The 12,887-nt window shown below is 44.0% G+C and overlaps 7 protein-coding genes across 7 annotated transcripts; 3 read left to right on the top strand and 4 right to left on the bottom strand.

The window, feature by feature from the left end:
• On the bottom strand, window positions 1–1,712 carry VTP21DRAFT_7781 (uncharacterized protein; the record flags this gene model as incomplete). The annotated part of the gene is made up of 2 exons (XM_069398560.1): window positions 1–1,555; window positions 1,619–1,712. Coding segments are annotated over 2 exons (1,649 nt in total), but the record flags the coding sequence as incomplete, so codon positions are not given.
• A 760-nt stretch (window positions 1,713–2,472) lies between these two features.
• Window positions 2,473–4,023, top strand: VTP21DRAFT_7780 (uncharacterized protein; the record flags this gene model as incomplete). Its single annotated transcript, XM_069398559.1, has 8 exons — window positions 2,473–2,571; window positions 2,639–2,751; window positions 2,818–2,902; window positions 2,973–3,029; window positions 3,118–3,504; window positions 3,576–3,718; window positions 3,814–3,926; window positions 4,001–4,023. The coding sequence occupies 8 exons, from the start codon at window positions 2,473–2,475 to the stop codon at window positions 4,021–4,023; spliced, it is 1,020 nt and encodes a 339-aa protein (XP_069246349.1).
• Window positions 4,024–4,297: 274 nt separating this feature from the next.
• VTP21DRAFT_7779 (uncharacterized protein) lies at window positions 4,298–4,788 on the bottom strand (the record flags this gene model as incomplete). The annotated part of the gene is made up of 3 exons (XM_069398557.1): window positions 4,298–4,396; window positions 4,468–4,676; window positions 4,758–4,788. The coding sequence occupies 3 exons, from the start codon at window positions 4,786–4,788 to the stop codon at window positions 4,298–4,300; spliced, it is 339 nt and encodes a 112-aa protein (XP_069246348.1).
• A 350-nt stretch (window positions 4,789–5,138) lies between these two features.
• On the top strand, window positions 5,139–7,032 carry VTP21DRAFT_7778 (uncharacterized protein; the record flags this gene model as incomplete). The annotated part of the gene is made up of 3 exons (XM_069398556.1): window positions 5,139–5,895; window positions 5,980–6,468; window positions 6,533–7,032. 3 exons carry the CDS (start codon window positions 5,139–5,141, stop codon window positions 7,030–7,032), a joined length of 1,746 nt encoding a protein of 581 aa, XP_069246347.1.
• A 231-nt stretch (window positions 7,033–7,263) lies between these two features.
• VTP21DRAFT_7777 (uncharacterized protein) lies at window positions 7,264–8,540 on the bottom strand (the record flags this gene model as incomplete). Its single annotated transcript, XM_069398555.1, has 4 exons — window positions 7,264–7,915; window positions 7,975–8,202; window positions 8,262–8,394; window positions 8,459–8,540. The coding sequence occupies 4 exons, from the start codon at window positions 8,538–8,540 to the stop codon at window positions 7,264–7,266; spliced, it is 1,095 nt and encodes a 364-aa protein (XP_069246346.1).
• A 761-nt stretch (window positions 8,541–9,301) lies between these two features.
• On the top strand, window positions 9,302–9,634 carry VTP21DRAFT_7776 (uncharacterized protein; the record flags this gene model as incomplete). Its single annotated transcript, XM_069398554.1, has 1 exon — window positions 9,302–9,634. The coding sequence occupies one exon, from the start codon at window positions 9,302–9,304 to the stop codon at window positions 9,632–9,634; it is 333 nt and encodes a 110-aa protein (XP_069246345.1).
• Window positions 9,635–9,883: 249 nt separating this feature from the next.
• Window positions 9,884–12,575, bottom strand: VTP21DRAFT_7775 (uncharacterized protein; the record flags this gene model as incomplete). Its single annotated transcript, XM_069398553.1, has 10 exons — window positions 9,884–10,290; window positions 10,352–10,520; window positions 10,583–10,776; window positions 10,838–10,972; window positions 11,032–11,171; window positions 11,235–11,354; window positions 11,419–11,737; window positions 11,822–12,064; window positions 12,129–12,207; window positions 12,282–12,575. 10 exons carry the CDS (start codon window positions 12,573–12,575, stop codon window positions 9,884–9,886), a joined length of 2,100 nt encoding a protein of 699 aa, XP_069246344.1.
• Between the last annotated feature and the right edge of the window lie 312 nt (window positions 12,576–12,887).

The following is a 12,887-nucleotide window of genomic DNA, read 5'->3' as shown; positions in this document are numbered from 1 at the left end:
GTGTCAGGGTGGTCAGGTCCCAGCGCCTTCTCTCGGATGACGAGGGCTCGCTGGTACAGCGGCTCCGCCTGTTCGTACTTGCCCATATCTGAGTAGAGGATGGCCAGTTCGTTAACCGACTTGGCCGTGTTGGGGTGCTCAGGTCCATAAATATCTCCACTAATGATTACCGAAAACTCAGCTAGTTTTTCTGTACTATCGTATACTCCATTTTCACGCAGGTATGATACTGTATGAATTAACAACTTGACATGATCTTTGCAAAGCATAGCTTTCTCATTGAGATTCTCAAGTAATTCCACGAAAAATCGTATGTGCGAAAGGTATTTTTGCATAACTGATCTATCTTTGGTATCGTAAGCATTTAAATTTTCTGTCTCGATATTGAGCGCTTCAGTTAATTTCCATGTCCAATTAACCTTTCTACACTCCTCAATTGTAGCATAGATCACTTCACGCACGAGTCGATGCATCCTTAACGTATTGCATACTGTCTCCTTATTATTACTGTCTCCTTCATTAATTGTAATTGTGACAAGTGAGAATTTATTTAACACCGCTAATGCTGTTTGAATATCTTCATATCCTAATGGTTGATCTGACAATGCTTGTGACTTTGAGCAGAGATCGAGTGCAACAAATTGACGCTCAAAGAGACGTGTTGGAATTTCATCCGGATGAAGAAAAGTGCAAATTTCAAGTATCGGCACAGTTGCCGGGAATTCTCGCACACGATCAAAAGAAATGTTCCAAACTGTTGCTATTGTGTGCTCATAATCTCCTAGCGAATCTTCATCCTTATACGAAAGCAGTTTTTCTCGATTCCTTTTAAGTTGATCAAGATAGCTCTGGAAAGAGGAAGCAGTATTTTCGATGTAGGCGCGCGCAATCTCTATTGCAAGTGGCATAAACTCAAACTGCGCAATTATTTGGTACGCGTTATGGAACCGAGTACCCGCTCTGTCAATTGAATACATCTCTTCACCAAGTAGTGCCACGAGCGCTTCTTCTTCCTTCATATTTCCCACACTAATGATCGTTGCGCACCTAGATGGGATTGGCCCGCGTGTAGTCAAAATGATATGTCCACCTTCACGAGGCAATATTTGAAATATCTGTTTGGCGATTCTATCATCCAAGTTGTCCAAGAGAAGTAGCCATTTTGAGCGGGCTTCAAGCCAATTTCGAACCCATGCGATAGTTTTGTCCTCTGATTTTTCCTCCAAAACCATTTCTGGAATACCAAGGTACATAGCAAGGCTGCGGAACGAGTCAGCCGCCATTATCCAGCTGTCGGCTTTGAGCCAGAACACGAAATCATACTTTGTACGATGGAGGTAGCAAAAGCGCAACATGAGTTGGGTCTTTCCCATCCCACCTAACCCACTGAGTGCTGCGATTTTACAGCCTCCGCTAGGACCTGCGAAAAGTGCATCTTCCATCTTTTTGAAAATGTCAGGGCGCTCTACAAAGGCCTTATTTTCATGTGGGACGCCATAAAAGGTGGTTTTGACTTCATTGTTCGAGTTGGTAAACTTTGAGGAGCTCCATGCTTCTAGTAAATGCCCGAAAAAAGAACATTAGTTTTCTGTTCTTTTCTTTCTAACTTTCTACATACCCAACAAAAAATTATAACTTATGTTCCCAACATTAATATGTGCACCTGCCTCAGCATGCACATTTCCACTATTATTGGATGTTTGCGCGGACATTCGGTCAAGAAAGCGGATTATACTAACATCGGTTAGTGGTACTTTCCATTTGCTGATAATATCGTTTCAAATTAATACCCCAAACAAGACTCCGATAGTTGATTTTATGGGAAATCGTATTTATATAATACAAGCCTCCTTACGCATTAAAATAATAAGTCAAAAAACCTCTATCCTTAGTAAAATGTGTAAAATTGAGAGATTTTCATCCTAAAAACTTACCAATGCTCCTTTTCTCAATTCTCTATCTTCTCTTAATAATTATTTTTTAAAAACCAGTTATTTGGTGGCACGTTTTTTCTATGGAGACATAAATGTTTATTGAAGCGAAATTATCTAATAGGAATATGGCAGCAATAGTAAACTTTTATTGATTTAATCGGAATAGTAGCTTACTGCAATCTTTAGATACATTATGCCAAAAAAATAATAGAACTCTTATCAGAGACTTTGACTATATAGCAATTGATTTCACATCTGTTAACTTGATATCATCAATGGTGGATAATGGCCGTAAAAATATCCAATAAAATCCTCTTGACATAGTGCAATTAGGTTATTCTATTCTCTCGTGCGCTACTAACTTGGTTTCTGTAACGACGAAACGACGTGTATCAGCGGGCTCTGCAATTTATATTTTTGCGTGATCCATTGTAGAAATAACGGCCACATAGGCAATGGATTTGTATTAATTGACACTCTAAATATACTTAAAACCTAATTTAGAATTATATTCTGCTCTTTTTGTAGTTGAAATCTCATGGAAGATTTAACCCTCAACGGCCATTTCAAAGCAGGCCAAGCTCTTTATCAGAAGCTCGAAGATTCTGCACTTTCCTCTACCGATCCCATCTACATAGTAACTTTCCCAAAACGATGGTTTGTTTTTTAGATTGCATTCTTATGATTCAATTGGGTATCTACAGAAAGATCTGGCCGAGGCAATAGATCATTTCGAAAAATGCACGACTCTAGCACAGCATGCCTCCCTATTTAGCTCCAATGAAAGCCTGGAGGACATGGCCACTTCCGATCTAAAGTAATTTGTGAAACCACTTATCATTCTCTGTCCATTCTACCATTTGGATAATTAAATCTACCACAGATTTCTACTTGTAGAGGCATACTTGGGCGAATTGATACTCAAGAGAACGGATCAGGATCGAGAAAATATACTGAACACTGCTAAAGTAACTTGTGGCGGTGTTGATTAACTCCTTGACTATAGGATCCTAACGTCAATCATCTCTATATTTTTAGTCAAAATTCGAACAATTCTTGTTCAATTGTGAGATGTATGATATCTTGACAGACGAGGTATTCCTTTTTTATTCTCCCCCTTCACTTTGACATCTTCTATTTTACGCACAGAAATAGAGATTGTAAACTATGTATTATCGAATAGGATAAGTTAACTCTCGAGAAACAGCGTGCCTCCACTCCATCCAACCAAGCTTCCTTGCGCGAGCAAAAGATTGCACGCTTCAAACGCGAAAAGGCTACCAAGGCCCGGATAGATTCGCTCCAGCAGCTTCTCACTTCCTCGCCTCAAGAAGATTCGCAAAACCTTGACCGAGAAATGGTAGAAAGAGAGTTGGTGCTTGCACTGCTGGATTTGTTCGTTCAGAAAGCGTTGGAAGAAATCGAGTCGATCGGAAAGGAGATGAAGATGGTGGAGGAAATGAAGCATCTCAACCTCAAGACAGATACCCGGGTAAGAGGACAGCCTCAGGACTATAATGATAGATTAGAAATGAGCCCGAGCGGTCCGCTATTATCAAAAGAAGGAAAGGTAAGACACTTCGCTTGCGAGCGAGGATGTTGCCCTCTCTAGCTCCATTGATTTTGACTATTTGTCTACAGCCATTAAGACCCTTTGTCATTATGAGCCAACGGGAGCAGCTTAAACAGCAAGTGTTTCGTCCCGGTTGGGCACTTCCTACCATGACTATAGACGAATACCTTGAGCAAGAGCGACAGCGTGGGAACATCATCAGTGGGGGAGGGTAAGTGTGTTCCCTCTTTCTAACTTTGCATACCTCCTTATCTCTACTCATCAAGTCCCTGATCACTAACGAAACTCATTGATGGGATCCAACAGGAAGGAACCCGAGAAAAAGGAGATCGATGACAACGACGAGGAGGCCATTGATAAGGAAACATACAAGCAACGATCGTGGGATGATTTCAAGGACAATAATCCAAAGGGATGGGGTAAGATTGTAGATCCGAATTTTTTAGGTTTAGGGGAATGCTGAATGATTTCATGCTCAATTTGCTCTTATCAGGCAACCGAATGAATAAGGGATGAAGGGGTGCAGCGTTATCTTGTTTCATATTGCAAAGCCTAATAAACATCTGTAGTACATAATGACGCTCATCTATCGTATATCTTTTTCTAGATTTGATCCTTGTAGAACAATAATGGGATCAAGTGATAATCGCTACATTTATTTTGTAACATGAAAAAAAAAGTTCCCAAAAAAAAAAAATACTGAAAGCTATGTGAAGGGGAAATTGAATAGAAATAGCCCACGAGGCATAAAAAAAATAGAGTAGGATCGAGTGATCAGAGAAAAAGCAGATTAGAAACCATGGATCTTAAACTGCTTCTTGGGGATGCCCAAGTTTTCGACCATGAACTGCACAGTTTTCAGTCGTTGGTCGCCCTGCAGCTGGATCACCTACATGAGATAGAAGGAAAGGTCAACGATCATGATCAATCAAAGAAAATAGAATGAGGGACGTATATTACCTCTTTCTCTTCCTCGTCCTTCACGATGGTGCCATTGCAGGCAAATTCCTTCTTGAAGGCTTTCAAGAGCTTCTTTTGATCATACTTGTCAGGAAGTCCTTGGATAGTGGTAAGTGCCTTGCGGCCGTTACGTTGCTGAATGCGTACGTGGATGTATTTGGTTTGATCAGAGTCAGTAAAGTTATCTTCACCAGTGTCAGCGAATGGATCTGGATAGAAAATGTCATAATCAGGTTAATAATCGGGGGCGAAGCCCAATGATGAGGATGGCAGATCAAAGCTTTACTCACCAAAAGTTTGGAGATTCTGGATGTCAGTCATAAACGTCGGATTGATCTTCCGGTAGGCGCGCGGAATGAGTCTAAGAGAAGAGAGGAAAATGGGATGAGAAGAAAAGAGATAAAAAAAAAAGAGAAAATGAAATGGGGCAAATCGTCATCGGGTTTTAAAATGAAAAAGCCACTATGGTGGCTGAGTATGTGGTAGTCACAGATCCCTTGGAATGATGAGCATTGGAACGAAATATAGTGAGCATCCATTTTCGGCTCCTTTCTTTCCCTCCACCTTCCCCTCCCCCCCCATCTGACGTCGAGACACTCTTTTGTATTATTATTAAGACATTTAATTCATCTTCTCTTCTATCGAGCCGGCAAGGCAACTCGTAGAATAGTATGAGCATAGTAAAAATTGAATATGGTACCGACAACAACCACGACTTTTCCCTTCCTCCCAACCCCTCGCTCTCCCCCGAGGAACAGCCCAAACCCATTATGAGATGGAGTACCACCTCGCCCCCGAGCACCCCCTCCACCGATAATTTAGCAAGTGACAGCGAGTTCTATCCCGTGTGCCTGGATAACCCCGAGGAAAGCACCCCGGACCTTGGGTCTCCGGGACAGGAAAGCAGCAGCAAGTCACCGGAGAGCAGCTTACTCGCCTCCTCAACGCTGAATTTTTCTCCCCCAGCCCCAAGCCCGGCCATTCCAGAATCGGCTCTAAGCGAGAAGGGCAGCGGGTCCTTGGCTGATAGCAAGATAGGCATCGGCATTCAATCCGATGGCGAATTTCCACCGGACGAGGATCAAAACGAAAAAATGATCCCCAAGGTTGACCCGTCCCGGAAAACACGCAATGTGCAACGCTGGGTTACCGTGCTTGTTAGCGTCGTCATCATTGGTGCACTGGGATGCGTGATATGGGTGGTCGTGAGCGCAGTGACGCTCAAGCACTCAAACGAAAGCAACAGTGTCGACACAAATGGTGGACTTGATCTTAGCACTGTTGTAGACAAGCGATTGAAAAAGAGCTTCTATGGAATAACCTATGCACCCTTCGGAAGTCAGTCGCCTGATTGCAGCTTGACCCTGAAAGACGTAGTTGAGGACTTGAAAGTGCTTGGGCAAATGACTACTCGTTTACGCCTCTACGGTAATAGAATATTTTCTGATGCGCCTGTTGTATTGGGTGGATGGCTTTGTGATCGGGAACTCACGTTTTTGTACTCTCACTTAGGATTTGACTGTAACACTGCTAATTATACCCTACAGGCCATCAAGCTCCTGCACCTACCGATGGGGGTGCAGCTCACTTTACCTCTCGATGACACCCCCAATACTTTTGAAAGAAACCTCGTAGCCCTCACCCAAAATATGATTACCCATGGCCCTGCCAACATTGATAGCATCTCTGTAGGCAACGAGTATCTCGCACGCTCCATTTACCCGCCTCACATAGCAATCACAACGCTCTATCAAGCGGTTGGGACCACACGAAATCTCATAACCCAATTAGGATTGGGAATTCCCGTCTATGCAGCCGACTCCAACTTAATACCCGAGGTGGTGGAGATGGGAGACGGTGTTGTAGTGAACGCAAGGGCCTTCTATGCGGGGTTGAGGGTGGAGGACGTTGTGCAGGAGTTGGTCACTTTTTGGAGAGACAAATCATTGGAGCTCAGGGGGATAAGAATGATCCTAGGGGAGGTTGGATGGCCCATTGCCGGTAAGGCACTTACATTACCTATTTCTTATTCTGAATCATTGCGCTGAATCCGCATTTTTCTTAGGCCCACCTTTTAGAGACGCGGTTGCAAACCCGCAGACCCAGTCTCAGTTCCTTTCCTCTTTCCTGTGCACGGCCAACGCGCTCCACATCCCCTACTACTACTTTGACGCAATCGACCAGCCCGACAAACAGACTGAACCCAACACACTCTGGGGTATATTGGATGAGAAGCGCCGGCTTAAGGAGAACCTCAATATCCCTGGTTGCGTGGTGGACGGATGGAGCCCGGCCTCAAGATTCTCAAATCCCATCAAAGCAAACAACGAATTGTCAAATACCTTGTTCTTTGCTCGCCCTCCCATGGTGACTCCTACTATCCCACCCCAACCAAATCCCTCCACCCCTACCTCCACCACATCTGAGATATCTACGACATCTACAACACCCACCACCTCTACTTCTACTGCCCCCCCCTCTACCTCCCTGACAAGCACCTCTTCTACTTCAGCCTCTTCTCCGTCGCCCACTGATGCGGGAGACGATGCATCCAATAAAGTATAGTAGCCTAGCTCGAATATGTTTTGTATTTGTCGCTATCATATCCTAACTTTACTCTTGCGTTGTAATTTTTTATTCACATATTAAAATAAAAGACAACATCAACTACATAAACTTTTGGACATGAAAAAGAGCTTTTTTAAAAACCAAATCAACAACCTTCCATACAATGAAAAAAAATAGACATGAAAGACATTAGCCATCTCTGACCCCCATTGCAAAGGACTAACCTATCTAGTAGACGTAGTTCTTCACGTGCAAGCTATCCTTTGCCGAGGATTCACCCGAGGGCTCACCCGTGTACTTGCCCTGAGCAGCCAAGGAGTTCAAGCGGGCGCGCACAAGCAGAGCCTGCTGAGCGGCGGGAACGTTCTCCTTCTTGCCTTGCCACGCCTTCAAGACGGATTGCTGAAGAGCACGACCGTAGGAGAAGCTGAGTGCCCATGGGTTCTTTCCTTTGACCTTGTTGATCTCATTGAGGTGGACAGTGGCCTCCTCCTCGGATTGACCGCCAGAGAGGAAGACAATGCCAGGCATGCATGGGGGCACGGTGCGGGAGAGCACTTCGACGGTGGCCTTGGCCACATCTGCGGGTGTGTATTTCTTGGGGCAGTCAGTTCCAGGGCAAACCATGGCGGGCTTGAGGAGAGTACCCTCGAGGTACACGTGGTGGTCCACAAGTTTCTTGTATACTGCGCTCAGGACCTTGGTGGCAACGTCGATGGAGCGGTCGAGGTCATGCGAGCCGTCCATAAGGATCTCTGGCTCCACAATGGGGCAGAGACCGTTAGCCTGGCTGATGGATGCATAGCGGGCGAGCACGTTGGCATTCTCTTCAATGGCAAGGATGGAGGGCTCAAACTCCGAGACCTTGAGGACGCAACGCCTAAGTGACACAACCATATTAAAATCCAGTTCAAATTAAAATGGAAGAGCACAACTGACCATTTGGCAAAGCGCGCACCCTTTTTGTAGTAGTCCTGGCACCGCTCCGCAAGACCATCAAGGCCTTGTGTGGTCGTCTCACCATTTGTACCAGCAAGCGTGACAACACCCTTGTCCGTCTTGATACCAGGGATGATTCCAGCCGCCTTGAGGACCTCGGCGAATGGGCGACCATCTTCGGTCTTCTGGTTGAGAGTTTCCTCGAAGAGGATCACACCACCAAGATACCTTGAAAGAAACGTCAGCATAACCACACGAAAGAATAAAATATAACATAGACGACTTACTGTCCGAGTTCCTTCGGGTCGGCGGTGAAGAGCAATTCACGGTATGCGCGGCGGTTATCCTCTACATTCTCAAGGTTGATTCCTTTGAAGCGCTTGCCGATAGTACCGGTGCTCTCATCAGCGGCGAGAATACCTTTTGGAAAGAAAGTATTTGCATGAGCCCTTTCTGCCAGAGGCTCTTGGAAAAAGTTACATACCCTTGCCATTGGCAACAATGGCGCGAGCGGTTGCCACGAGCTCGTCGCGGTACTGGTCGGGGGCAGCAGAGAGAATAGGCATGGTGAATTGGGAGGCGTGTATTGGATGGGTGCAGGGGGGAAGAGAAAAAGAGCAATGGGAATGAAACAGAGATGAAAAGCGCGTGAGAAAATGAAATCGACATTTTTATATTGAAAGAAGTGGCCCGAAAAATTCCGAGCGTAAAAATATACCCCACGCATTTGTTGTAGTGGACACAGAAACTTGGAGCGGCCCTCTTCTGGGCTTCGAATAAAAATTCGAACGCGAAAAGCGTTGGAAGAAGGGCTGTTAGCTTTTAGGTTTGCGGATATAGAATAGTTGCGAGGCGGGAACTCGAGGCCAGATTTGAAAAAAAATTTACGCAACTTCCAGTGTGACTTTCAGCCTTCTGAAATCTGCATCGAACTCCGACCACGCTCGCCTCATCCAAACAATCCACTATGCTTTTCGAAATCCATCCCGATTGAACCTTTCCATCTTTCGATTAGACCTCCCATCATGTCGGCAGCCAGTTGGAGTCAGCGCCTTTTCCAGAAACTTACAAGCAAGGAATTCAAGGAATATCTTATGAGGTATTTGTTGTGTCTACTCAGGACATTTCCATCGAGGGTTACTAATCACTTTTTCTTTTTACGTGTAGCACGGTGAGGATCTGATCTATTTCATATTTGACATTTTTAATAGAAACTTCAAAGCTCCTCTAACCATTTCCTCATTATTCAACTAACTCTTTCCGCCACTTAGCATTTCTGGGGACCAGGTAATTCCTATTTCGCTCTCCAGATCTAACTTTCCTTGTGATGTTAACAGCTTTGAACTTTATCTTAGTTGCCAACTGGGGCCTTCCACTTGCTGCTATTGCTGATTTCAAAAAGGATCCCGAGTACATCTCTGGCAAAATGACGCTCGCCCTCACCGTCTACTCGGCTTTATTCATGCGCTTTGCTTGGATGGTTAAACCCCGAAATCATTTACTCTTCGCTTGTCATGCAACGAATGAAACTGCTCAGCTTGTGCAGCTGTATCGGTTCTCGGAGTACTTTTACTTTGGGGGCAAAGAGAAGAAAATAGCCGAGGGGAATGTCGCAGGCGATGCGAAAGTAGAACAGGAAAAGGCTGTCCCGGCACAATAGTGCTGCTTGTTATATCTATTTCTACGAAATTACTTCCATTGATTATATATTGTGAATAGAGATTTTCTTCATCAGCAATCGGTTATTAAGCAAAAAAATTTTTTCCTTCGTTCGATCAGTATTAAAATACTTTTGTACAGCAAAAAAAAGATAAAAAGATTAAAAAGCGACAAGATCCAACAATAATAAAAATATATAATCACAATAAAAAATGCTATAGAATTGCTTCGACCGCTCAATTAAAAGCTACTAGCCTGTTGATCCCATGAATGCCCCAGCAGCTAGCAACAAATTTCGCTTGGTGAATTTCACCTTGTAAATTGGAGTTCGCTTAGTGGGGAAGGTCGCCAGAGCATCATCACCAACGCTTTTACCCAATTGCTTGGTCTTCGCTTTCTCCCCTGCTCCACCCACTATCCCGTTCTCTATTATCGACTTCACTGCAGCCGTGGCTTCTCCCTCCAGACGTCTGCGTTTCTCCTCAGTGGATTCTTTGGTAACATCCCACAAGCGTACGGTGCAATCTGAACTTGCAGAGGCGATGAGATTTCCGTCCGCACTGAAGTCGAGAGAATAGATGAAACCGGTGTGGCCGCTCATCTTTTTCAGGCGTCGACCAGACCCCAAATCCCAAAGCATAATTGATTTGTCTTCCCCTGCATTGAGAAAGAGGTGAGCCATTTTTTTCTTAAGATTGAAAGAGAAAATTATAATTACCGGCAGATGCCATTAGACGCCCATCGGGAGACACAGCTACTGCATGTACAGCTCCCGTGTGCCCTGTGAACATTCGCACGCATGTTCCACGCTGCACATCCCATAACCTTGCAGTGCGATCACTAGAACCCGTAACAATGTATTTGGAGTTTGGATGGAACGTGACACACTATATTAAGGGTGAAAAGTCAGCAAGGCAAGTTTTGTATATTATGTATACTCGTCACTCACATCAACATCCGAAAGATGGCCTGCAAAGATTCGGAGCGGATATACATGATCGCAACTCCATAGGCGAGCCGTACGATCGTTCGACGCAGTTGCAAAATAGAACCCAAGTGGGCCAAATGTTATATCCCACACTGGATAATTATGCCCTTTATAGACAACTAGGTTGCTAAAAGTGTCCAGACTCCATAGACGTGCTATATTGAAAACATAAAATGATCAATCCTTGCAATATATCCGATGGCGTTGAGAACGCACCTGTCTTGTCCTCCGAACATGATAAAAGCAATTTATTATCTGGACTAAAGCTAAGTCCAAACACTGGCCCAGAATGGCCTATTAGCCGCTTGGAGTTTTCTCCAGCCCTTTCACGAAATCGTTCCAGATCATGGGCTAAAAAAAATAGAGAAGTAAGTGGCACAGTCCCTAGGTAAACTAAAGAATGGACCGACATTCGTGCACGTGTGTGGGATTGATATTATTCCAAAGCCCTCGCAGTTTTTCTCCTTTCAAGCTCCATATTTTAATATACGATTCTGAGAATCCTCCAGCCATCAGGGAAAGATCATCGGACATTCCAATGCAGTTCAATCTTGGGGAGAAATTTCGAATAAATTTACAAGCGGTTTTGGAAAAGTATAAGAGGAAAGCTTACTCATCATGCGTGTTATGGAAAGTGTAACAGCATATGCTCGGAAGGGAACCAGAACCCAGGCTTACTCGCTTTCGTAAATCCCTTAATGCATCGATCTCTGCTTTGATATCACTAGATTTACTGAACAAGCAGGGTTAAGTCAATGCCAAATTGAAAAAAAAAATAACAAAGCGACGGTATTTACAAGGGTGGGATGGGTATGTCATCTTTCAATGCTGCATCAGTACTTGGTTCTTGTTTTATCTTCTTAAATGTTTCCAATAATGAAGGAGAAGCAGGCTGTCCATTAACAGTAGATTCGTCTTGTTGAGATTTGTTTCCGACTGGCTCTTCGTCCTTTAATGCGCTTTCCACTTCCTCGAGGAAGCCCGATTCCATGGATCGCGGGCCCAAATCCACCTGTTGTTGGTTAAATTCGGCGAGCTGTGAGGCTGGATGGCTGGTAATACCAATGACGTCGTCCGATTCAAGGCCGCCCGACTTTGTGGGTGGACCTTCGGAAACTAATCAAGAAATCCAAAGCGTTACAAGGTATATACAAAGTGGATAAAATATCTTCTTTATGCAGAGTGACTATACTTTCATACCTTGAGTATGTATATATTGGTTGAAAAGTCGCAACAAAACCCTTAGATCGCTATCTTGCAGAAACGAGAGCAACAGATCAAATGAAATCCTGGACATGCGAAGCTGGTATTTGTTTTTTCGATAGAGCTGCGCAAGTTCATTCTCGGCAACGTGTTGCTTGTCCGTTATACTTGCAATCCGCTGGATATCACTTCCATGCAATATCATATGGTCCTCCTTGTATGCGTCCATAAAGTGTTTTGCTAAAAACCATAGAAAGATATAGAATAATCCGATTTACACACATGTACGCATATAGATAGAAACCTTGGTCTTTCAAATCTTTTGAGATCAATTCCAAATAAGCATGTACAAATAGAGGGAATAGTACAGATCGTAACTCAGGCTATATGTGATCAGAAAAGATTGAGTTAGAAAAATTGATTTGTTTATGAGTCACAACGGAATTCAATGTCATACTTTATACAAATCTAGGGAATCCTCGATCCAACGTCTTAATCTCGCGTAACCTTTGTCGTAGGCATCAGGATCTCCGCCTTTTGCATCAGAATAATTCGCAACATAACCTGGAACTGATTCATTCGCCTGAACTCCCATTGCCATGTCTTCAGCAGATTGAATGTTGGCTTCGCGCCGGAAGAGCATCTCGAGCTGTGGAGAGAACCCCCGTTTTCGCAAGTAGCTGAGCACTATGCGATCGCCCTCCGTGGGCTTGCGAGAGCCGATGCCGCTGGAGGGTATGGGCTCGGACATTGATGGTGCTGTTTATATTGATGAGGCGAAAGAAGTGGAAAATAAAGGAAACTAGCAGAATAAAAATCTAGATCGGACTGATGTTCCTTCACAATCGCTGGGAATTCTATCCCTTAAACAACACAATTATATCTGGTCTAAACGCGATAGAATGGAGCGATTGAAAAAAGTTTGCAATTAGTGGCTTAGCTTTCAAGAGATATAACTTTTCCTTTGAGAATTTGATAAACAAGGATTCTAACAGAATAAAACCGAAAAAAATATAGAAGTTTATTTACTACAGAGCATGGAATACACACTGATAACCAAGCT

Source organism: Calcarisporiella thermophila (assembly GCF_041956535.1).
Source record: "Calcarisporiella thermophila strain CBS 279.70 unplaced genomic scaffold VTP21scaffold_32, whole genome shotgun sequence".
NCBI lineage: Eukaryota > Fungi > Calcarisporiellomycota > Calcarisporiellomycetes > Calcarisporiellales > Calcarisporiellaceae > Calcarisporiella > Calcarisporiella thermophila.
The sequence above is the reverse complement of the archived record's forward strand: the minus strand, read 5'-3'. Positions and strand labels throughout refer to the sequence as shown.